The sequence below is a fragment of the Saccopteryx leptura genome, chromosome 2 (genome assembly GCF_036850995.1).
Source record: "Saccopteryx leptura isolate mSacLep1 chromosome 2, mSacLep1_pri_phased_curated, whole genome shotgun sequence".
In the NCBI taxonomy this organism is placed as follows: domain Eukaryota; kingdom Metazoa; phylum Chordata; class Mammalia; order Chiroptera; family Emballonuridae; genus Saccopteryx; species Saccopteryx leptura.
The window spans coordinates 192,619,058-192,644,766 of NC_089504.1; the positions used below are offsets into that span (position 1 = coordinate 192,619,058).

General features: G+C 37.5%; 1 protein-coding gene across 1 annotated transcript in view; it reads right to left on the minus strand.

Annotated features, from left to right (window-relative positions):
* The window catches only part of GMPS (guanine monophosphate synthase), a 47,609-nt gene that overhangs the window by 12,837 nt on the left and 9,063 nt on the right, over nucleotides 1-25,709 (minus strand). Inside the window, exons 2-10 of the mRNA XM_066369869.1 lie at nucleotides 22,308-22,489; nucleotides 16,287-16,401; nucleotides 10,282-10,379; nucleotides 8,981-9,084; nucleotides 8,154-8,347; nucleotides 7,773-7,938; nucleotides 5,182-5,333; nucleotides 3,395-3,568; nucleotides 2,215-2,320 (exon numbers count right to left, since the gene is read on the minus strand). Coding sequence (XP_066225966.1) covers nucleotides 2,215-2,320; nucleotides 3,395-3,568; nucleotides 5,182-5,333; nucleotides 7,773-7,938; nucleotides 8,154-8,347; nucleotides 8,981-9,084; nucleotides 10,282-10,379; nucleotides 16,287-16,401; nucleotides 22,308-22,489 — 1,291 coding nt within the window. The remainder of the gene's footprint in view (nucleotides 1-2,214; nucleotides 2,321-3,394; nucleotides 3,569-5,181; nucleotides 5,334-7,772; nucleotides 7,939-8,153; nucleotides 8,348-8,980; nucleotides 9,085-10,281; nucleotides 10,380-16,286; nucleotides 16,402-22,307; nucleotides 22,490-25,709) is intronic.

Below are 25,709 nucleotides of genomic sequence, written 5' to 3' on the forward strand. Positions count from 1 at the left end.
AAGAGTAACAGTGGTATTTAATATGAAAATTTTATATAAAAATGTCACTATTCCAAAATATAAAATCCTTCCAAAAATTAAAACCCAAGTGCCACTTTGTTTTTTCCCAATTTCACTGAGATATAATTGGCATATCACCACTGCAAGTACATTGTATTGTGAGGGTCAAATAAAACAATGTGTGAAAAATATTTAGCAGAATGTCTAGCACACACCAGAACTCAAGAAATGTGAACTATTACTATTTTTTCAAAGTTTCAAAATATAATTTGAATTAAACTTTCTAGTATTGTTTCATTTGACATGTTTGAATAAAAGGTTCCATATTTTTCTCCATATGTCACTTTTGTATATTCTAGATTTTACTAAAATACAGTTGAACTATTACTGTTTTTTAATTTAACCAGACTATTCTCTCAACTCATCACCAAATGATGAGAGTTAGAAATTGAGAAAGAAGACGTGCTCAAACTCAAGAATTCATAATAAAAACAGGTTAAGATTCTTGGTCTTAACTTTATTTATTTATTTATTTATTTGGTATTTTTCTGAAGCTGGAAAAGGGGAGAGACAGTCAGACAGACTCCCGCATGCGCCCGACTGGGATCCACCCGGCACGCCCACCAGGGGCAACTCTCTGCCCACCAGGGGGTGATGCTCTGCCCCTCTGGGGCGTCGCTCTGCCGCAACCAGAGCCACTCTAGCGCCTGGGGCAGAGGCCAAGGAGCCATCCCCAGCGCCCGGGCCATCTTTGTTCCAATGGAGCCTTGGCTGTGGGAGGGGAAGAGAGAGACAGAGAGGAAGGAGGGGGGGGGGTGGAGAAGCAAATGGGCGCTTCTCCTATGTGCCCTGGCCGGGAATCGAACCCGGGTCCCCCGCACGCCAGGCCGATGCTCTACCGCTGAGCCAACCGGCCAGGGCCTTGGTCTTAACTTTAAACAAATAATCACCTCTAATTATTTTTCCATATGACAGTAAATGACTATTTAAGCTATTTTTTATTTGTTCATCAATCAGTTACACACAACCTGTGCAAAGAAGTGGTTCAGCCGTTCAAAAAGTGAGCCGGGAGCTCCAGTGGTGCAATCGGTTAGCGCCGCGGTACTTATACAAAAAGTGAGCCATGCCTGACCAGGCGGTGGCGCAGTGGATAAGAGCGTCGGACTGGGATGTGAAGGACCCAGGATCGAGACCCCAAGGTTGCCAGCTTGAGCACAGGCTCATCTGGTTTGAACAAAGTTCACCAGCTTGGACCCAAGGTCGCTGGCTCGAGAAAGGGGTTACTCAGTCTGCTGAAGGCCCAGTCAAGGCATATATGAGAAAGCAATCAATGAATAACTAAGGTGTCGCAACGAAAAACTGATGATTGATGCTTCTCATCTCTCTCCGTTCCTGTCCGTCTGTCCCTATCTATCCCTCTCTCTGACTCTCTCTGTCTCTGTAAAAAAAAAAAAAAAATAGTGAGCCATGGTATAAGGATTTCAGAGAACCAAGTTTTAACCCTGTCTTCCATCATGGTATTATAGAAAAAACATACAAATCCCAGCTCTGACATCAAGAATTGTGCGGCAATGTTATTAAAATATCTCTTTGCCTTAGTTTTCTCATCTGAAGGCAACACTGCATGCTAGACTTACAGGGATGGTATAATATTTAAACATAAATATAGTGGAAAAATAAGTACAGGGCGTCCGGCATTACAACAGTCTCAACATACAACGCTTTGAATTTACAATGATCTCTCCCATAAAAACTTAAAAATTTGAGACATGAGTGTTTCAGTTTATGCCATTACCGTTGTCCTTTGTTTTACTCATTTTTTGTCATTTCTTCTGGTACTACAGTACAGTATATTTATGTTCTTTTCCTTTTTCTGTGGTTTAGTTGTGTTTTTATGTTCCAGGTTACAATTTTACAACTGTGTTCGGATAGGTAAGTGACTTAGGCTAGGCTGTGTTTCAACTTACACCAAAATTCGGGCTACGTCACTGTCATAGGAACGAAAACTATATTGTAACCCGATGATCCCCTGTATTTACAAAATAAAGTATACACACTAGATACTAAAAAGAAGGTTTAATCCCTACTCACCCTTTTCTTTCTCTCGTTACATATATTCCATGATAACAAATTATTTCAAAATTGTTTCAATTGGTTTTTCTTCATCATAAAGGTCTAAGAACAAATCAAACAGAATTCAATTTTTAAATTTACCTGGAAATGGATGCCTGGAAACTAACTCTTCTGGAAGTCCAAGTTGTCTGCCTAAAATTCTTACTTCATCTTTATGAAAATCCTTCAGAGGTTCTATCACTTTTCCCTACAGGGGAAAAAGGCAAATTCAAATTAGTAACCAAAATGACATAGAAAACAAAGAGTAACATATTACTGGCTTTCACTGTTGTCTTTTAACTTAGATTTAAAAATCACTTTTTGAAACTTCATTTTTTCCTGTGTTTTTATAGGCATTAGAGAAACATGTTAGTGATTTTATCTTAATCTGAGACACATTTTAAACATAAACCTTTTAAATACAAATAAATCAAGGCAAACCTACCCACCAACTAATATAGTTCTCATTAGAATACAAGGCAAGTTGAAAATATACTAGTGTTTCATAATAAAAGTCTCCAAATGATACCATCAAGAGAATGAAAAGACCACCCACAGAAAGCAGATCACATATCTTACAAAGGATATATAATTAGAACATAAAAAGAACACAATTCAATAAAAGATAAACCAATTTAAACAAAAGCAAAAGATCTGAACTGATATTTCCCCAAGAAGATACACAAACAGCCAACAAGCACATGGAAAGATACTTAACATCATTAGTGACTGAGGAAATGCAAATCAAAACCATATGAGATACCACTATACATTCACTAAGATGCCCAAAACAGTGACAGATAGATCATTCACAGACATTATGATAGCTACTACTAAAACAACAAAAAATAACAAGTGTTGTCAAAGTGTAAAAATTAGAAATTTGGCATTGTTGATGGGAATATAATATGGAAATAATATAAAAAATTTAAGGAAGCTTCAAAAATCCCACTTTTTGGTATATATCCAAAAGAATTGAAAGCTGGATCTACAAGAAATATTTGCAAACCCACATTCAAAGAACAATTCACAATAGCCAAAGGTGGAAGCAACCAAATGTCTACTGACAGGTAAATGAATAAACAAAATATGTATATACACACAAAAGAATTAGGAGAAAAAGGTGGCTGTTGTTTAGTGATATAGAGTTTCAGTTTTACAAGAAGAAAGCTATGGAAACCTGTTTCACAACAATGCAAATACAACTCACACTATCAAACTATACACTTAAATGGTTAAGGGAGGAAAGAGGCTTTATAGGAAAATTCACATAAGTTTTTACCTCTTCTCTCAACTTTCTGATAAGCTCTGTGTCATTGTGATGGGTTTTGATGAGTTCAGCTTTGTCACTTGCAACAAGAGATGCACTTTCAATTAGATCAGGCCGTAAAGTACCTTGTGCAAGGAAAACCTCCTCAGGTTTTAGGTTCATTTCTCCAATAACTTCATTGGCAATCTATAACCAACAGGAGTAAAAACAGCCTTTTAAAAGGTGAATCTTGGCCCTGGCCGGTTGGCTCAGCGGTAGAGCGTCGGCCTGGCGTGCGGAGGACCCGGGTTCGATTCCCGGCCAGGGCACACTGGAGAAGCGCCCATTTGCTTCTCCACCCCTCCGCCGCGCTTTCCTCTCTGTCTCTCTCTTCCCCTCCCGCAGCCAAGGCTCCATTGGAGCAAAGATGGCCCGGGCGCTGGGCATGGCTCTGTGGCCTCTGCCTCAGGCGCTAGAGTGGCTCCGGTCGCAATATGGCGACGCCCAGGATGGGCAGAGCATCGCCCCCTGGGGGGCAGAGCACCGCCCCTGGTGGGCGTGCCGGGTGGATCCCGGTCGGGCGCATGCGGGAGTCTGTCTGACTGTCTCTCCCTGTTTCCAGCTTCAGAAAAATGAAAAAAAAATAAAATAAAATAAAAAAATAAAAATAAAAGGTGAATCTTTTTGACAGCAAAATATTATACTTTCAGCTAAATTTTTTATAGTCCTGTGCAATACTGACTAGATAAAATCCACCAACTCCCAAAATAAATCCCTTTAAAAACATATGTTGTCCCTGGTTAGTTTGGCTAAGCGGTACACCGTCAGCCTGGAATGTGGAAGTCCCGGGTTTGATTCCTGACCAGGGCACACAGGAGAAGCGCCCATCTGCTTCTCCACCCCTCCCCCTCTCCTTTCTCTCTGTCTCTCTCTTCCCCTCCTGCAGCCAAGCCTCCATTGGAGCAAAGCTGGCCCGGAAGCTAAGGATGGTTCCATGGCCTCCACCTCAGGCACTAACATGGCACAGATTGCAACGGAGCAAGAGCTCCAGATGGGCGGAGCATTGCCCACAGTGGGCATGCCCGGTGGATCAAGGTTGGGCGCATGCAGGAGTCTGTCTCTAAACCTCCCTGCTTCTCACTTCAGAAAAATACAAAAACAAAAGAATATATGTTCTTTAAAAAACATGCTTTAGCCTGACCAGACAGTGGTGCAATGGATACAGCGTCGGACTGAGACACAGAGGACCCAAGTTCAAAACCCCTAGGTCGCCAGCTTGAGTGCGGGCTCATCTGATATAAGCACAGCTCACCAGCTTGAACCCAAGGTCGCTGGCTTGAGCAAGGGGTCACTCGGTCTGCTGAAGCCCCCCGGTCAAGGCCCATATGAAAAAGCAATCACTGAACAACTAGGCAGCTGCAACAAAGAATGGATGCTTCTCATCTCTCTCCCTTCCTGTCTGTCTCTCCCTATCTGTCCCTCTCTCTGTCTCTGAGTCACAAAAAAATAAAAAAGAACATGCTTTAATATGATTCAAAAACATGTGTAGACTTTTCCTCCAAAAGCTAAAAACTAACAACTGAAATACAGAAAGTCTAGAATCAACTGAAAATATCTATTCTTAGTTAAAACAATAGCACAACCTAAGTATACACATTTTTAAATATAAAAGTTTTACTAGTCTATATAATACAGTAAAACCCTAGCTAAACAAAAAATCAAAATTAATCAGCGAACCTGGTTATTTGATATGACAAGGAAAAACAAACACTTAAATTCACATAAAAAATACTACACGTTGTGAATATTAAAAAAAGTACCTTAACAAAAGTATCCCCAATGATTTTTCTTTTCTCCTCAGGACTTGTAGTCATATTTAATGTTTTACTAATTCTTTTTCGTGGAGTTCTGTCTTCATCTGATATTGGTAGAGTTGTTGTTCCATTGTAGAAAGAATGAGCAGCATTTATCACTGGGCAAGAGAGCAGAAACATGTTTTAATCGAAAAGAAGATTTTAAAAATTATTCTAACAAATCAAACTATAGAAAAAAAACATAGATCCTTTAGTCTCCCAATAATTTGTCTACATATAACCAGGACTACCAATAAACCATGATTAATAATAAAGTCTACACAGGCACTCTTTAAATTTTATTCTTTAGTGAGTCCTATGACATTTAATGATCTAGGCTCATGATATCATAAATTATGCTGGTTGTTTTTCTTCTATTCAGTGTTCCACAATTGCAACAAGCAAAAGTGACAGCAAAAAACATGGTTCCACAGGAGTTAAAAGAATGGTTCATACACAGGAAGTTCTCAACTTCTGAGAACTACAAATTAACTTGTCTCTTGAAAAACTATGTTCATGACATCATATGTTTAGTATTCAAATACTGACTGAGCTCTCCATTTGGTAATAAGGCTAAACAACTGGTGGACTTCACTGTAAGATGACGAGGCAGTTGGCTATTTCATTGGGGAACTGCCAGAGAATTTGTGGGTCTTTTCTCTTAAGCTCCTCAATTATTCCAGAGAAGACACCTCCAATTTCCTGCCTATCAATAGTAGAACAAGGAAGTGGTGGCGGAGGGAGTCACCATTCAGTATATAAATTTCTACTTAATCCTACTGTTTTCATGTATAATCCCCCTTCAATTATACCTGGTATTGATATGTCCAAGTCCAAAGCCTCTCCTGCTTAGCCTCTTTGGAGAATAAATCTCATCTTCTGATAGAGAGGGATAGCAGCAATTTGTTCCTGTGTTATGGAAAAGAATCTGCTTCCCAGATTTCCAACAAATCTACTTTAGGCTCACCCCCAGAACAATATCCCACAAGAAAGCCAAGACTTCCAATTCCTGTGCCTCCCAGAAACCTTGCATTTTACTGGCTTCCTTCTCTTACTCCCACCCAATGTTTCAGAGTCCTACATTCTACTGTCAGTTATTAGGACAGATGCAGGTTTTTGTGGGGCTAAAAATTTTTACAATTTGGAGGCCCCTTTCAAGGAAAAGAATAACAAATCAAGTATTTAAAACACCGCAGGTTAATGCTAGGATGGCTAAGATGAACTTAACTATACATAGAAACACCTACATGTCACATGTATACAGGCATACCTCGTTTCACTGCACTCTGCTTCACTGCAGCTCACAGATGTTACATTTCTACAAATTGAAACAAGACCCTCCACCAGCAGAATATGTACCTCACTTTGCTACAATGGTCTGGAATGGAGCTCATAGCATCTCTCAGGCATGCCTGTGCTACTAGACCCAAATGAAATGTACACTTAACTCATCTTTTAAACTTTTTTTAATTGAAGTTATTGGGGGGCACTGGTAACAAAATTATACAGGTTTCAGGTGCACAATTCTACAACACATCATCTGTAAGCTTTGCGTTCACCGTCCCAAATCTAATCCCAAAATGCCCATGGCCATTCAAATACCACCCAACAGAGAGCAAGTTAGAGTGAGAAAACAAAGTCAACTTAATTAACTACAAATTATTAAAATATCTCACTTGCAAATTTCATAGAAATATATGACTGTGTGAATACTAAAGTCCCTCCCAGGAGTTTGGAAAGGTTTGGTTTGGGAGGGCTTGAGAAACTTGAACTTCATTAGCTTTAGCGATAATCCACTTTATCCATCTGCTTTCTCCTTTCCAGCATTTTGGTGAAACCATTAGTCCTAGCCCCACCCCTCTATTCTTGTCCTGTGGCATTACACTTGTTTCATGTCCATGTCATTATAGCGAAACTTCAAAAGGAGAAACAGATTTGTCTTCGTTTCATATTTAACTATAAGTCTTCATTTTATTTATATTCAACCTCTTGGCATCAATTTTAATTAATTCAGTAATATATATGGTTTGTATCATTAAACTATTGACTCAATTTTACTCTAACTACTGATTATACTTTGTTTTAAAAAAAAAAAGATTTCCACAAATGTAAATACAGTTATGACCTAAGAAGTTATCAGTGGTCTAAAAAAAAGTGACTTTAGATTTTTCAGTCCTCTTCTCCCTAAAAGCCTTTGTTTGTAAAATAATGTGGATATTTATACCTGTTGTAGGTCGGCTTGGGTATTCTCATGCACAAATAGTATGGGTGGGAAAAGACAACAAAAGAAAGAGAATGAGTAGAAGAGTACAAGGAGAGCTGGAGAATGGTAACCTACTCATCTATATAGAACATTAGGAATAATTCAGTTTCTAAGTTTATCCTGGGATCCCTCCTGAACCAGAAATAATTATAATATAAAAATAACAAATAGTTCCAATCATGAGATTGGGAAAATCGTACTTGGTTAAGGCAATGTGCTTACTTAAAACCATAGGGTTAGATCTGAATAAACAAGTCTCGATATGCAAATTAACTTTTCTGGAATTCATTAATACCTTTGACCTGAATTCCAAGTTTTTTGAGGGCCTCTTCTACAGACTGGCTTTCCCTTTTTCTCATAAAGCCATTATCAATGTGCACAGCAATGACTTGATCTTGGTTCAAAGCACGATTCAGCAAAGCTGTACAAACTGTTGAGTCTACTCCACCACTGAGCAAAACCTAGAGTGAAATAAAGAGAAAAATCAAATTCGGTACTATAAGCAAAAAGAAAATAAAAACTATCAGCTTCAAATATTACCTAAAAATACTGTATCAAAGGAATGAATGGTAACTGCAAAAGCTCACAGAGCACAGGATCCTCAGTCATCACTGAAGGGCTAGATGCCAAGGAAGCCAGCTCTGAGTTCTAGGATTAGTGACATAAATTTTCTTACCAAAACTTTTGATGTGCCTACTCTCTCTTTGATCTCTCGAATGCACTCAAGTTCTCTGTTCTTCACAGTGAAGGTCCCACTGCACCCAGCAATATCATAGAGGAAGTTCTTCAGTATTACTTTCCCATTTTCTGTAAGGCCAACTTCAGGGTGGAACTGTGCTCCATATAATTTTTTAGATTCATTTGCTATACCTTTACACAGGAAAAAATAAATCACAAATTAAAACTTTTTCATATTGAAAAGACTCAACTAGGCCCTGGTCAGTTAGCTTGGCCCAGCATGTGGAGGTCTCGAATTCAATCTCCGGTCAGGGCACATAGAAGTGACCATCCGCTTCTCTCTCTCTCCCCTTCTCTCTCTTCTCCTCCCACAGCCAGTGGCTCTATTGGCTCAAGCATCGGCCCCGGGCACTGATGATAGCTCAGAGGGTCCAAGCATTAGCCTTAGGTGCTAAAAATAACTTGATTGATTCAAGCATCAGCCCCAGACAGGAGCTGCCAGGTGGATTCCGATCAGGGTGCATATGGGAGGGAGTCTGTTTTACTATCTCTTCAAAAAAAAAAAAAAAGACTCAACTAGCACCCACAGTAATTCCTCATAATTTTTTCCTCTATAAACATAAAAATTGATATGAATTACTTAGATTTTTAGCAACAGGAAAAAAAACTAATAAACATAAAAATTCTAGTATCATAATCTTTATAAAAGTCTTCCTCCTTATGTAGCAGTTAGTGACAGTAAAATAAGTTCTACAGAGATTTCACAATAACCTCACTTTAGACAAATTTTGAAAAATAAAATCTACAAAAGTTTTAGAATTTCACCTGCCACAATGTTTCCAGAACGTGCCACAACCTTGAATCCATCAGCTACTTTGTCTACACTATCTCCATGGGTAAGCAAAACAATTTCTTCCTTCTGAAGGCCCCTAAACATACAAAAAGTAAAACACAATGCATAAATATCTTAAAGACATAATTTATGGGTTCTTTTGCTTTGATTTTTTCCAGCTTTATTGAAATATCATTGACAAATAACACTGTGTAAGTTTAGGGTGTACAATGTAATTATATATAGTGAAATGTTAACCATAGTAAGGTTAGTTACCACATCCATCACTTCACATAGTAACCATTTTTCGTGTATGGTGAGAACATTTAAAATCAACTCTCTTCAAGCATACAATACAGTGTTGTTACCTGTAGTCACAATGCTGTACCTTCGCTCCCCAGAACTTATTCATCTTGAAGTTTGTTTTTTTGTGTTAGAAGTACTGGTTTGCCATATGTATAGATCAAGAAAATAGAAATAAATATGTAATAGTGCAGCACTGCTGGAATTTAAATTTATTCTATCCATTATAAAGCCAATAAAAGAATATCAAATATAGGTCAAAAAAGAAGCAAATAAGTAACCAAATAGTCCATCAAAATGGGCTTTACCCTAAACATGGAAAAAACCCAAAAAAGAAAGTGACTAAAACTTAAGTTTTCTGGTCTTTTATAAAACTGAATGAAAATGCAGTGATTTTTTTTAAAGGCAGAAGATAAATAATTCTAGGAAGCTAGTGAACAGTTCATTCATCAATTTTAAATAGATCAAAGCTATATACCTCACATATTATCATGTAGCAATAAAATCAATTAATACATTCACTGTATTAAAAAAATAGTGTAGCAGGTACAGTTATGTTCATGTACATAAAGGAGAGACAAAGCACATATGAAGTAATGAGTCCAACAAATGGGGGGCTTGCTAAAGAAGTATCCAGCAAAAAAATGCCAGATGAAGGACAGTTTAAAACAGTATCCATTCGCAACATCTAGCTTCCATGTTTAGAATCACACTCCGCACCAAGGAGTAAAAAGAAAGAACTACAAATGTTAGTGTCACAAAATGCCACTCCAAATAGGTGCTCAAGACCGCAGAGGTGCTTCTAAATTACGTGGTTAAGTGCTTTCCTTATTCTGAGTTGGCATCACTACCTCCTTGGCCATCTTGGCACACAACTAGAGGACAAATACTATTAGCCAGCACTGTGGCCTTGATTTTGTCCAACTCTGAAGTGTAACAATACCAACTTCAATCTACTATCATTCTTATTCATCTAAAAAATCTATAATACCTGAATAGTGAGCATGTGTTATCCACACTAATACTGAAGACTCCATCTTCTCTAATACTTTTTTTGTGCACAGTACCTCCAAACACTTTATTCATCATCTATTCAAAGAGAAAATAAATTAATATTAACATAAATCAAAAGAAAATTACCCATTTTATTATGCTAATTTAATAACTTACAGTCCTCATTTTCAGGATCTAGTGTTTGTGCCCCAAAAAATAAAGGAAGTTTGATAAATGTAGATAACTTGGTATTATTATATATAATTATACAGTTATTTGAGACATAAAACAAAACTACACTAAAAATCTGACCTGAGGTTAATTTCAATTAAGCACTGGCAGGTTTCTCATTTACTGTACTTTAATTAATTCATGTTAAAAATAGATTTAATGCTTTCATCTGAATTCAATTTAAAAGCATTTTAAAAGGTAATCTGAGCTTAGAGAAGACTAAACAACAAGAAGAGGCATGGCATTAAAACTAGACAGGGATAAATTCTTCCAAGCTGTTTAATCTGGAGCCCCAGAGGTACAGTCTAAAACCTATTCTTCAAAACCATCACCAAAATGCTACCCTCTACATCAGTGATAGTCAACCTGGTCCCTACCGCCCACTAGTGGGTGTTCCAGCTTTCATGGTAGGTGGTAGCGGAGAAACCAAAGTATAAATAAAAAGATTTAACTATAGTAAGTTGTTTTACAGAGACTTATTCTGCCAAACTTAGCAAAAATATGACATAAAGTACTTGGTAAGTAATTATTATTATATGCTTTAACTTGCTGTAACTCTGCTTTATAAATTTTATAAAGTAAAGTTACTTCCCTACTTTATAAATCACCATTACTGTGGAACCAGTGGGCGGTTAGAAAATTTTACTAACAGAGATACAAAAGTGGGCGGTAGGTATAAAAAGGTTGACAACCCCTGCTCTACATTCTCCTCTTAGACATCACAATAACCTTCCTACAGTAAGTTTGGGTTAAGCCTATCAAGAGAAAAATTTGCCAAACCTTGTTTAACCCAATACAGACATACCTCGTTTTTACTGCACTCACTTTATTGCTCACAGATGTTGCCCCCCCCTTTTTAAGAAATTGAAGGCAGCAAAAGATTATGACTCATTTATTGTGGTGGCCTGGAACTAAACCTGTGATATGAGACACAGCTGTAGCAATATTAGTTACTAAAATATAAATATAAATTAGCTACTGACATATAAATCATGTTAGTCCATGACTGAATTCTTCAATGGCTCTTTAGCATTTATAGCAAGGACTGGTAAATTTTTCCTATAAATAGCCAGAGTATTTTATAGCCTTTGCAGGTCCTGTCTCTGAAGCAATTATTCAAACTCTTGCCATTGTAGCACAAAAGCATCTATAGACAATACTGAAAGTAAGAAATGTCGCTGTGTTCAAATAAAACTTTATTTATAGACACTGAAATTTGAATTTCATTTTTCATGTCATAAAATATAATTTGCTTAAAAAAAATTTCCAACCATTTAAAAACATAAAAACCATTCTTAGCCTGCAGAACATAAAACAAAAAACAGGACCTGATCGATGATGGCACAGTAAATAAAAGCACTGATTGATCTGGCTGAGGTCCCAGGTTCAAAACCGCAAGGTCACAGGCTTGAGCGTGGGACATTCAACATGATCCCATGGTTGCTGGCTTGAGCCCAAGGTGGCTCACTCAGCTAGGACCCCTGCTCCCCACCCCGTGCCAACCCGGTCAAGGCACATATGAGAAACAATCACCAAATAACTAAAGTACTGCAACTACAAGTAATCATTAAATTATATCCTAGGGCAAAAGTATACTTTAAAAATAAGTCAGCCAATTTCAATGTTCAATACAATCGTGATGCAGGCTCTTCTAAAATATGTGTATTTGTTAAAATATTACGTGAAAAAATCTAAAAAGTTGTTATCCAAGTCAAATTCATAATTACCATTTGGCTTTTCAGAGAACATTAACAGAGAAAAACAAGCCTTGTACTATGCAATGCTTGTTTGCCTATATAAGTATCTATTGTTGTAAACTGTTTACACATTTTTGTTTTGTTTTGTGACAGGGACAGAGAGAGAAAGAGAGGAACAGACAGGGACAGAGATGAGAAGCATCAATTCTTTTTTGTGGCACCCTAGCTGTCCACTTATTGATCTCTCATACGTGCCCCGACCAGGGGGCTACAGCAGACTGAAGACCCTTTGCTCAATCCAGCAACCTTGGGCTCAAGCTGGTGAGCTTTGCTCAAACCAGATGAGCCCGCGCTCAAGCTGGCGACTTCGGGGATTCGAACCTGGCTCCATCCACTGTGCCACCACCAGGTCAGGCTATACAATTTTAATGATCAGTATTTCCTCTACATCAAAGTGAATAGCCATAACAATTAGCAAGATATAAAGTCTGGTAAAGCTGTGTTTCAGACCAGTGATACTTAATATCCTACTCTTGCATCAAAAATAGAAAAATATTAACTTTTTTATTTTGGTGACAGAGAGTGGGACAGACAGGGATAGACTGGAAGGGAGAGAGATAAGCAGCATCAATTCTTTGTTGCGACACCTTAGTTCAGTGGTTCTCAAACTTTTGAAGTCGGGCACATTTAAAATCCTACAAATAATTGTAGGCACACTATATACAAATTTCTGAGAAACATGTTATAATAATTAAGTCAAATATTAAAGAAAAAATATATAAAGTTCATTCAAGTGTGCTTTTATGATAAGTAAATGAAATAAATATGACAAAATTAAATGTATTCTGACATTAAAAAACACTTTTATGTTACATTTTTTGAGTTATGCTTTTTAGAATTCGTAAAAAAGAGAAATTAAAAAATAAAAAAACGACAAAGTTATCTTTTTATATATATAAAGGTATCTTTTTAAATATATAAAAGTTATCTTTTTATATATTATCTTTTTATAAATCTTACATTCTTAGTAAGATTTAGTAAATTCGGCAGGTCCCAGCCCAAATGTGTTAAGTTTTTTCATTCTTGTGTTCATAAGAAACATGAGCCTGATGTGTCCTAGTGATTTCTTCAATCTTTGGGTATATATTTGAAAGGCAAACTCTCATTTCCTCATCAACACATTGAAGAATTCCTCTCTTTTTACTCTTAATTGTGTTGAGTACAGAAAACCCCCACCATACATATCATCTTAACTTTACACCAAACAAAGGCTAGAAGAAACTTGCCTCCAGTCTTTCCAGGGAACATGGGGGATAGTGGAAACAATCCAGCACCACAGCTTAACAGCCTTTTGCAACCTCATCAGGCAAGTGAGGTGGGGGGTTGGGCAGACTGTCAGCTTACAGCCAATTCCCCACACCTCTGTTCCCCAAAAATCTAAACTCCAAAAACCCTGTTGGTTTTTTGATCCCCAAAAGGCACATATTTCTCTGAAATACCATAGGGCACACCTAGAAATCTTCTAGGGCGCACACGTGCACCCTGGTGCAAACTTTGAGAACCACTGCCATAGTTTCTTCTCATTGATTGCTTTCTCATATGTGCCTTCACTGGGGGGGGGGGGGGGGGGTGCCACAGCAGACCAAGTAATCCCTTGCTCAAGCCAGTGACCTTGGGCTCAAGCTGGTGAGACTTGATCAAACCAGATGAGCCCACGCTCGCGCTCAAAGTGGTGACCTCGGGTTTTGAACCTGGGTCTTCTGTGTTCCAGTCCGATGCTCTATCCACTGTCCCACTGCCTGGTCAGACAAAATATTCACATTCTTATGTGAACATTTATTTATACTTCTTTTCTTCACTCTAGAGTCAGAAGAAAATATATTGGTCTGTTCACTTTCTACCTTTTAAACAGCTTGCTTCCCTCTGTGCAATATTCACATTAAAACACAATATTTTCAACCAGCTTTTTAAAAAAATGTCTGTTTTGCCCACTTACTAAAACTTAAATTATGTTCAACCCAAAGACTTAAAACAACTCAGTCACTGGGAGAAAGAACACAATGTCTTTATTAAGCCATATATACAAGAAACTAAAAATTAACAGATAACTCTCAATAATCAATTAAGGAGGACCAGAACATCATGAGGAAATTAAAAGGCTGGTATTTTAATTAACACCAATTCCATTTTGCTCCATTAGGTTCTCATAATTAGATTAATTCCATTTGTATTCTGATCCTATTTTCCCTTTCCAGTTTAGTGTGTGCTAAGCTGAAAAGTGGTCAAAATAATTCATAAACAAGTGAATCCACAGAAACTATATTTATTTTGCTATTCTTATCATGGCAGAAACTTGAGTTAAAAAAAGGTATATTGCTTCTTTCACTAGAAAAGGCAAAATATTCTAATGTCAGTTAATAACATTGTATTATTCAGGGAATACTTTCCCAGCTAATTCAATTTTCAGATAATCTGGTTAAATAAACTATAGTGTTAAAATTTTTCTCAAATAAGAAATCATTTTGCTTATAATCATAGGGATAACTTTTCTTAAATGTATTTATTTATATTTCCACCAACTTAGTAAGTAATCTTTCTGAATAAATCATTCCTTGATAAGTTAGAATTTAGCATGTTACCGGAAAAATATTATTTTTCTATCACGTTATTAAATAATCACATTCTACTTGTCTGGTAAGCCTATACTACTTAAAAATAAAGAGAAAAAATGGTTCTAAAAGAGCCAAAATAGATTTCTAAACATTTAACTCATTAGGAGAATGGTTTATCTTGGGATCTCAATTAGTTCCTATTTAGTCCTGCTTTTGTAAGCTCCAAGGTACAAACAATTACTAATATTATAGTGGAGACACTTGCCAGAGACCATCATAACCAAATAATCAAAATCTACACCACGTGTCATGGCACAAATCAGTATTGTCTATCTCCTCCTAACGATATGCTCTAGGAAGACTATAACATCACCTTTGCGTTAATCCTGCCAAAAATATATGGCCTAAATTAACAATGAGGAAACATCAAACAAACCAAAGTTGAGGGATAGTCTGAAAAGTATAGTAACTTAAAAAAATCACTGTCTAGGACTAGATCATGAAAGAAGGAAAGACTAAGGAATGGGTCCAAACTAAAGGAGTCTAAAAAGTAATTACAACTTAAATACAAGAGTCCTGGACTGGATCCAGGACTTATGAGGGACATTAATGAGAAAAACAGTGCAGTGTGAATGAGGTCTGGAATAGATGCTAACACTGGATCAGTGTTAGCTTCTGATTTTTATAGTTGTACTGTGGTTATGTAGAAAAGAGTCCTGATACTTAGGAAATACAAGTAAAGGACACCAAGTAAAGGACACCATGTCTACAATTTACTCTGAAATTATTAAAAATGTCAACATTTGGGGAACTGTGCAAAAGTATACAGGAACTGGGCCTGACCAGGCAGTGGCGCAGTGGATAGAGCGTCGGACTGGGATGCGGAGGACCCAGGTTCAAGACCCCAAGGTCACCAGCTTGAGCGAGGGCTAATTGGTTTGAGCAAGGCTCACCAGCTTGGACCCAAGGTCGCTGGCTCGAGCAAGGGATCACTCGATCTGAAGGCCTGCGGTCAAGGCACATATGAGAAAGCAATCAATGAACAACTAAGGAACCGCAATGAAGAACTGATGTTTCTCATCTCTCTCCCTTCTTGTCTGTCTGTCCCTATCTGTCCCTCTCTCTGACTTTCTCTGTCTCTGCCACACACACACAAAAAAAAAGTATACAGGAACTGTGTGTACTATTTCTGCTACTTTTCTGTAAATTGGAATGTCTAAGTTGTTTTTATTTTTAATGGATAGTATTTTGTTGTATGCAGCAATATAGTTACCTTTCTGAAAATAGATTCCCACTCAGGTCAGTTCTGCCATGCATAAACAATTCATAAACAGTTGTCATATACACAAATTATGTCATACAAATAAATATCCTAAATAATCTAAGGACAGAAAATACTAATAGAGTCTCAAACAGAATAAAATTAAGTCAACTATTAAAGCAAATTCACAGATGTACTGTACCTGCATGCCATAGCAAATTCCAAGAACAGGCTTGCCAATGGTGAATATTGCTGGATCAAACCAGGGAGCATCTTCTGCATACACAGAATTAGGTCCTCCAGAGATGATAATAGCACTATGGATTTAAAGAAGAGAGTGAAGAATCTCTAACTGCTATTTTTTTTAATATTTATTTTATTAATTTTAAAGAGAAGAAGGAAGAGAGTGAGAGATAGGAACATCAATCTGTTCCGGTATGTGCCCTGACATGGGACCAAACTGGGAACCTCTGTGCTTCAGGACAATGCTCTAACCAACCAAGCTATCCCGCCAGCTAAATTATATTTACTCTATTGCAATGTGTGGTAAATTCAATTCAACATTCACTTGTTAATAAGCAAACCTTCCAAATATATAAATACCAATGTTTCTATCTATGAAGATGGCATAAATTTGTTTTGATTGTTTTTCTCATCAATGGAGGAAGTAAATGAGAATTCCAAAAGGAGATGAAGGAAAAATATAGGTCCTTCTGGGAGACAAGAAGTAAAGTAGGTCACAAAAGGATGACTAAAGCTATTATAAGGCCCTGGATGACTGAGAGCCTAATATTCTACAATGAAGGATGGCAGAATGTGAAGAACTACCTAACTTAGCCTGTTTAAAACCTGTCCAACACTTCCAAGCATTTTACTGGAGACCCAGGAAAGGGAGCTAACACCACTTTTGCCACATATGCCCTGCTCCCAGAACCGAAGTCAGTATTATAACTTGGCTACGCTATAATTCACAGAGCTTTCTACGGGTTAACTTGAGAAACAAACTATTAGTATAACAGAAGCTACAAACTTAGGCCTATGTTTCTCCCCAGACCACTGATACATCAAATTTGGCCCTTAGTATTCACTCAAAAAAATTTAGAACATTTTAATACTATTATAAATTTTAACATAAAAATTCTGTTTTCTGGATTTTATTTTTAAAAAAAGAAGGGAGCCTGAACAGGCAGTGGCGCAGCGGATAGAGCATCAGATTGGACTGCAGAGGACCCAGGTTTGAAACCCCGAGGTTGCCGCCTTGAGTGTGGGGTCACTGGCTCGAGCAAGAGGTCACTCACTCTGCTGTAGCCCCCCAGTCAAGCACATATGAGAGAGCAGTCAATAAACACCTGAGGTGCCATAATGAAGAATGTTTCTGATGTTTCTCATATCTCTCCTTGCCTGTCTGTCCCTATCTGTCCCTCACTCTTTCTCTTGTGCGCACACACACACACACACACAAAACAAGGCCTTCACTCTCACATGGCTACAAATAACTAGAACCATGGAGACCTGCACTGTCACACTCCATGTACTGTCTAGTTCATCACACATGCCCACTTATATAATATAGGCACACTTTACTCAATTTAAGGTATTCTCAGACTCAAGTTTGAGTTTTCAAGAATCCTGATTTATCTATATTTCTAAGGGAAAATGCATTCTGAGATCTAACTAAAATCTATTTATAAACAAATCTAGATTACAATTAACTTTATAATTAATGGCTGGCTGCCATATAAAAACATAAAACTAACATAAGTCAAATTCATAAAAATTACTCAGCAAGTTAGAGAATTTATACTTCTATTTATTAAGTTTATTGGAGTAACAGTGGTTAGTAACATTGTATAAATTTCAAGTGTATAATCTTATAGTATATTATCTGCACATTACACTGTGTGCTCACCACCCAAAGTCTAGTCTCTGTCACCATAAATTTGACCCCCTTAACTCTCTTCATCTCCCCCCTACACCCCAGGCATTTAAAAAATTTATATAACAATAATTTAAGTGAGCTCAAAAACCCCATTCTTTGACCTCTGTACTTGTAACATGAATTACGTTATAAATCGTTACCCTATCTTTTTCAAAAAGAAAATGAAGACAACCTGCTCATAACATCTTTAAGATAACAATTTTACAGGGGAGCAGAGTTAGCCCTAAGGGTAGATAGGTATTCTATCTCCCTAAAAATGCAGAAGCTACAATTCTATAAGACATTATTTAATAGTCAAAACTTCTGTAATTTCAATACATTTAGTTTCATATAGAATAGCCATCATGGGGACTGCTCAGAATCCCTCATTAATCTGATAAACAACTAAAGGCTCTAAGAGTCTTCATATTTGAAAAGGCAATAGTCTTAGTGAAGGATAAAATCTCAAGCAGTACTTAAACCAATTATGAAAACTCTCATCTCAGTAAGTCAGTCTTGAGAAAATCTAATCACTTATTTTCTTTTTGTGACACAAAGAGAGGGACACATAGCGATAGACAGAAGGAATGCAGATGAGAAGCATCAGTTCTTCGTTTTGGCATTTTAATCTTCACTGATTGCTTTCTCATGTGCCTTGATTGAAGGGGGCACATCTAAGAAAGGAGTCACAGCAGAGCGAGTGACCCTTTGCTCAAGCCAGCGACGACGGGGTCATGTCTATGATCCCACGCTCAAGCTGATAATCCCACATTCAAGCCGGATGAGTCCATGCACTCAATCCAGTGGCCTTGTGGTTTCAGACCTGGGTCTTCTGCATCCCAGTATGACATTGTATGTACTGCGCTACCACCTGGTCAGGCACTAATCACTTATTCTGAATTATCTATTTCTATCCTGCTATTATTTTATGATATATATTTTTTTTATTGGGGTGACACTCGTTAACATAATCATACAGATTTCAGGTGCCCAATTCTATAATACATCTCTGTACACTGCATTGTGTGTTCACCACCTCAAGTTAAGTACTTGTCCATCACCACCTATCACCCCTATACCTTTAAAAGTTATTTTTTTTCCCTGAGAAAAATGGTGACATTTTAAGAAAAATTATACACTATATTTTGGAAGAAATATAGTACTAACATGTAAAAGCTAATTAAGGATATAAGCTGCAGTTGCTTACTTGTGGATAACAAAGAACATTAGTTTCACGAGAAAAGTCATAAAGAGCTGTAGAAGGAAGAAACTATACAGAAGTTCGCTGTTGTTTGAACTAATTCTAAGAGTACCAGCTATGGAATTAGTCCTTTTATCAGGCTTAGAAATCTTCATATTTTAGAAATTAGTTTCTTGGTATAAAAAATAAAGTTCTATGCATAGAATTATTCTCATTTAAGTATTCTAGCCACTGTATACAATCCTTTGATCAAATGTTCTGGGACGAATGAATGAATGAATGACCACAACTGCCATATTTAAGTTGGACCCAGAAATCCTACAAAACATAAAATATTCAAATGTAAGTCCTTGTAATTAAGGAATTAAAATTAAGGTAATCTTTTTTCACTTCAAACTTAAATTTTTCCTTTTTCTTAAAGAATCAGAGCCATGGAAAATTTCTTATAAATCCATTCCATATCTTATATTCATTAAAAAAACATATACAGTGGTACCTTGAGATCCGAGCAGAACAACATACGAATTTCTTAAGATACGAATTACAACTCTGTCCATATTTTTGTTCGAGATCTGAGCAAAATTCCAAGATACGAGTCATGATTCCGGAAGCTGCCGCTAGTTGGCGTGTTGGCGCATGGGTCCGGTATCGGCAGCACAACACCAGCATCCCATTCTTTCTCACGTGTTACCCGCAGAATCAAGTCAAATCTCATGCGCTGTACTCGTTCTTGCATCATTTTTGCATTTTTTACTTTTACTATGTGCTATCATGGGGCCGAAGAAAGTGAGTGTAAAGGACAGTGGTGAGAAGAAGAAGAGAATGATGTCAATAGAAGCAAAGCAAGAAATAATAGAAAAACATGAGCATGGTGTACGAGTGACTGAACTGACAAGGCTGTACAACCGCAATACATCTACAATTTGTACCATCCTTAAACAAAAGGATGCCATCAAAAGTGCAAATCCAGCAAAAGGAACTACAATTCTGTCCCAATTAGGGACAAGTATCCATGAAGAAATGGGAGAAACTTCTGCTGGTGTAAGTGAAAGAGAAAGAGCTGGCAGGAGATACAGTGACAGACTGTAATATGTGAAAAGGCACATATTATTTACTGCGACTTGAAGAACAAAGAACCATCAACCTCAAAAGAGGCAGCAGAAGATATGGTTAAGGCAAGTCACGGCTGGTTTGAAAATTTCAAGAAGAGATCTGGCATCCACTGGGTGTTGAGGCATGGTGAAGCTGAGAGTGCTGATGTTAAGGCAGCTGAGGAAGGCTACATCCCCCAAGTGTTCAACTGTGAAAACAGGATTGATTTGGAAAAAAATGCCCTGGAGGACTTTCATCACCACAGAGGAGAAGCAGCAGCCAGGCCATAAACCCATGAAGGGTCGTCTGACCCTTGCATTGTATGCAAATGCTAGCAGTGACTATAAAGTAAAGCCACTGCTAGTGTATCATTCCAAAAATCCTTGAGCCTTTAAGACTCACAAGATTCTTAAAGAAAAACTGCAGGTTATGTGGCACGCCAATGCTACGGCATGGGTTACATGGCAGTTTTTATTGAATGGGTAAATCTCATCTTTGGTCCTGCAGTGAAGAAATATCTTCAAGAAAATAATCTCCCGTTGAAAGCATTACTAATCCTTGAAAATGCTCCAGCCCACCCACCTGGTCTTGAAGATGACATTCTCGATGAGTTCAAATTCGTGAGTCCTCTACCTCCCACCCAACATGACTTCAATCTTGCAAACTATGGATCAGCAGGTCACTTCCAACTTTAAAAAGCTTTACACAAAGCACTTGTTCCACCGCTGCTTTGAGGTGACTGAGAATACAAACATGACCCTTCGAGAGTTTTGGAAAGATCACTACAACATCGTGATATGTTTACAACATTATTGACTTGGTATGGCAAGAGATTACAAGAAGAACCTTGAACTCGGCATGGGAATAGTTACGGCCTGATGTTGTTGCAGACAGGAACTTCAAAGGATTCAAACCAGAGACTAAGACCAAGGTAGAAGCATTGGAGGAGATTGTGTCCCTCGGAAAATCAATGGGTCTGGAGGTAGATGAAGGTGACGTAAACGAGCTCATCAAGGAACATGAGGAGGAACTCTCAACTGAGGAGTTGAAGGAGCTATAGATGATGCAACATACGGAGCTTCTGCAAGAGATTAGTAGTGAGGAGGAGGTAGAGTCGGAGGAAGTGATTTCTTCAAGTGGAATTATAGACATGCTGGCAATGTGGGAGAAGCTTTCAGGTTTCACTGAAAAGAAACACCCAGAAAAAGTTTCAGCTGGTCGTGCTTCAGCACTTTTTAATGACACTGTTTGTCACATTTCCATAACATTTTAAAAGGCAGGCAAAAGCAAACCTCTTTGGATAGATTTTTATTCAAAAATCCTGCAAGTGAAAGTGCAGACAAAAAGGCAAAAACAGGTGATGATTAAATGAAAAATACGTAATGTTATGCTTAGGTTAAGTTTAAAGTTAAGAAAGTGCATTTTTTACAATTAGGTTTTCATGGTTTCATTTTAAGTAAAGAAAGTGCAGTTTTGGTTTGTTCAAAGAAAATGCAGTTTTAGTTTACATTTAGTGTTAAGAAAGAGCAGTTTTAGTTTTCATGTGCACAGTGCCTGCATCACTTCCTCCCTCCCTCCTCCACCATTCACCTTCCTTAGCCGCACTCATCTGTCTCCAAGGTAAGAATACAGTACAGTACTAAATAACACTTTTTTCTTTTATTTCATACATTTTGTTATGCATTGGTAAAGTATACATGTGTGTTTCTTAATTAAAAACATGTCTTTTTTCATAATTTAGGATAGTTTGGGGATGTTTCACAGGGCTGGAACGGATTAAATCTATTTCAGTTATTTTAAATGGGAGAAATTTGTTTGATATATGAGTTGACTGACTTACAAAGCTTGGTTAACAGAACGAATTAAACTCGTATCTCAAGGTACCACAGTGTGTGTATATATATGTGTATGTGTGTCACACACACACAGATGCAGTGCCCAAGCTAATTAATAATGAAATATCCTACAACGTAAGCTCAATCGCCTCAGAAAAACAAACGTGAAAAGTCTACCAGAATCCTTGTTCTCTTATAGCAAATGCTGGTGTTTCCAAGGGGAAGATTTCAGACTGCACGAACAGTTCCCTCACTCTTCGGTCTATGACTTTCCCGTACTGAGCACCAGCATCCAAAATGACCACAGCTCCTTCATAGTGGGGACAGCCATCCTTAATGTCTCCTCCAGCATTCTCCAGCTGCAAATATTAATACAAATGTCTTAATTATGAAAATTATAGCTACTTCTAAAAAGAACTCAAAAAACACAAAAACAAAAACTGTTAACTTAGGACTAAGTTACCAATTCAAAACACTTCAATTTTAAAGTGAAAATTTTTATGCATATCCATATACCAGAATACAAAAACACTTTAATAAAAGCTACCATTTATTGACAACATGATATAGTCACTTTATGTATAATGCATCTTATATGTATTATCTAATAATATAGTAAGCATACAACCCAGCTTTGCCAAAATATAGTCCTGATTTATGTCTGTTATACTGGCATTATTATTAATAATGTATCTTTCAAACCTCAAAAGCAGCCTGACCAGGCGGTGGCACAGTAGATAAGAGCACCGTACTGGGATGCAGAGAACCCAGGTTCAAGACCTCGAGGTCGCCAGCTTGAGCTCATCTGGTTTGAGCAAAAGCCCACCAACTTGAACCCAAGGTCGCTGGCTCCAGCAAGGGGTTACTCAGTCTGCTGAAGGCCCGCAGTCAAGGCACATATGAGAAAGCAATCAATGAACTAATGTGTTGTAACACACAATGAAAAACTAATGATTGATGCTTCTCATCTCTATCCGTTCCTGTCTGTCTGTCCCTGTCTATCCCTCTTTGACTCACTCTCTGTCTCTGTAAAAAAATAAATACAATTAAAAAAAAAAAAAAAAGGCATCCCTTGGCCCTGGCCGGTTGACTCAATGGTAGAGCATCGGCCTGGTGTGCAGAAGTCCTGGGTTCAATTTCTGGCTAGGGCACACAGGAGAAGCGCCCATCTGCTTCTCCACCCCTCCTCCTCTCCTTCCTCTCTGTCTCTCTCTTCCTCTCCCACAGCCAAGGCTCCATTGGAGCAAAGTTGGCCCGGGCGTTGGGGATGGCTCCATGGCCTCTGCCTCAGGCGCTAGAATGGCTCTGGTCGCAATGGAGCAATGACCCAGATGGGCAGAGCATTGCCCCCTGGTGGGCATGCTGGGTGGATCCTGGTCAGGCACATGTGGGAGTCTGTCAGACTGCCTTCCCGTTTCCAACTTCAGAAAAATACAAAAAAAAAAGCATCCCAATTGGACAATAAATTACATGGCCATCCTCTCTAGTACTCACAGATTTGGTACGATGAATATAGTGATGAGAAACTGTAAAGTTTGCTGCCAGAGTATAAGCATGCCCAAATTCACACTATTAGGATCCTTTACATTACCTGAGGAAAACAATATATAATGCATCTAACCCATAACACTAAAATTTTTAAAAGTTTTTTAAATCTTATCTCTGTGTAGCACACTGACACTTTTCTGGAAAGCGACCTGGCAACATGTCAAGTTAAGTATGTGTGCTGAAATATTTACTTGGAATGGGCTTCAAAATAATGCCAAGTGTAAGTGGGCATGGATAAAACATGACTGCTTTTGTAGGGAAATCATTCAAGATGGGCCATAGGTACATTGTTTCATTTCAGTCTCCTCTCCAAGATGTTTTGAATATTTTACATATGAAAACGCTTTTAAAATGTGCATGCTTAAGTCAGTCTTTTAGGTACTTGTGCAACCCTTTCTATCACTCTCTTTCCATTCATGTGAAAAAACTAATGCAGACCTCACAACACCCTAACCCTTCTGCTACAGAAATGAAAAATAGCAACAATCACAACTAACTACACAGGAGGATTTGCAAAAGGGCCAACCACAGGCTGAATTACTCAAATCACAAATATGAAGGTGTTAATCACAGCAATATTGAACAGTGTACAAAATCAGGTCACAGAAAGAAGCAGTTTACAGAATATATTAGTGCAAGAAATGCTAAAACTTTCTTCTTTCAGACCTTTGTCCTTATTCTTAATTAATGTACACACATGTGTGCGCACATGCACACACATAAACAATACCCTTTAAGGAATATATCTAAAATTACTTCCTTTTAATCTTTTTTGAAAAAAAAATATTTTTGAAAGATCACTGTCATTCAGTCCCATTATCACCTTCACAATTTTTACCAAATCCAAGCTCAACCTGTTTTTGTTTTTTACATTATAGGCAGAGTTCTCACTTTGCATGATTCTGATTTATACAAATTTAAGTCCCTATGGTTTATACCAAGGTTTAGTTACCTAAGACTAGACCCTCAAAACATGGCTCAAATTTCACATACTAACTAAGATTATATAAAGTACAAAGTTTAATGCCAGTTCTTCTGTCCACAAATCATAACATAAACAGATGAACATCATGATCAGTGATGAATCAATCTCAAACATGCCATCTGAACAACGGACATCTCTTAAATCACACTGTTATCTTAAATTTTCCAGTAGTCCCAACAACACAACTGTCATAGCCATGGTCAATTATGTACAATTTGACATAAAATCCCTTAAGGAAAAGAGATTTCCAGAATCTCTCAGGAAATGTTCCTTAGAATAAAGATGAGCCCCAAGTTCACAGAAAGAAACAGGTGAATTTGGCTGAAAGTTATTTAGAACAGACATGGTGGAGCTTTATGTAACTAATCACCTATGTCATTCCTCTATGTGTTCTATGAACACTTAAGTAAGCTCCCTGGATGTAGTGGCTTGTCATTCCTAGTGGTAGGACTAGAAAAACGAAACCCCTTGACATTTATTTCAGTCAGGAAAACATTTAAAAACCATCTGAATAAGGATTGAGTTCTGGTTATTACCTGAAACACTTCCACTGACATCTAGAAAAATCAAGGAAGTGTTAGCTTCACAACTTGCAGAATGTGTTGTCAATAGCCTGGGAATAAAATCCCAGAAGTAACTGGGCACTCTCAAGAAATGCTGAATCATCAAATTTCTTGGTGGCATAAAAGATGTATAGAAAAATAGAACCTGGACAATTCAAGTCAAAAAGTAATTTTGAAGAATCAGATCAACCATGAAAAAAGTTTAGAAATATCACAACTAATTTATTTCATATATATCATAGATAGATATCCTTTATCTGTGAATAAGTGGTATATGTGATACTAAAAAGTTTGTCTAAATAAGTCTCTTTATATATATATATATATATATATATATATATATATATATATATATATATAAACTGTCTTTCTAGTAGGAACTCTACCACAAGTAATCATGCAGTTAACAAGAAAAAAATCTTTATAAACAAATTTCAGAAAGACTAGAATTAGAATATCACCATTTTGCAATCCCTAGTAAAG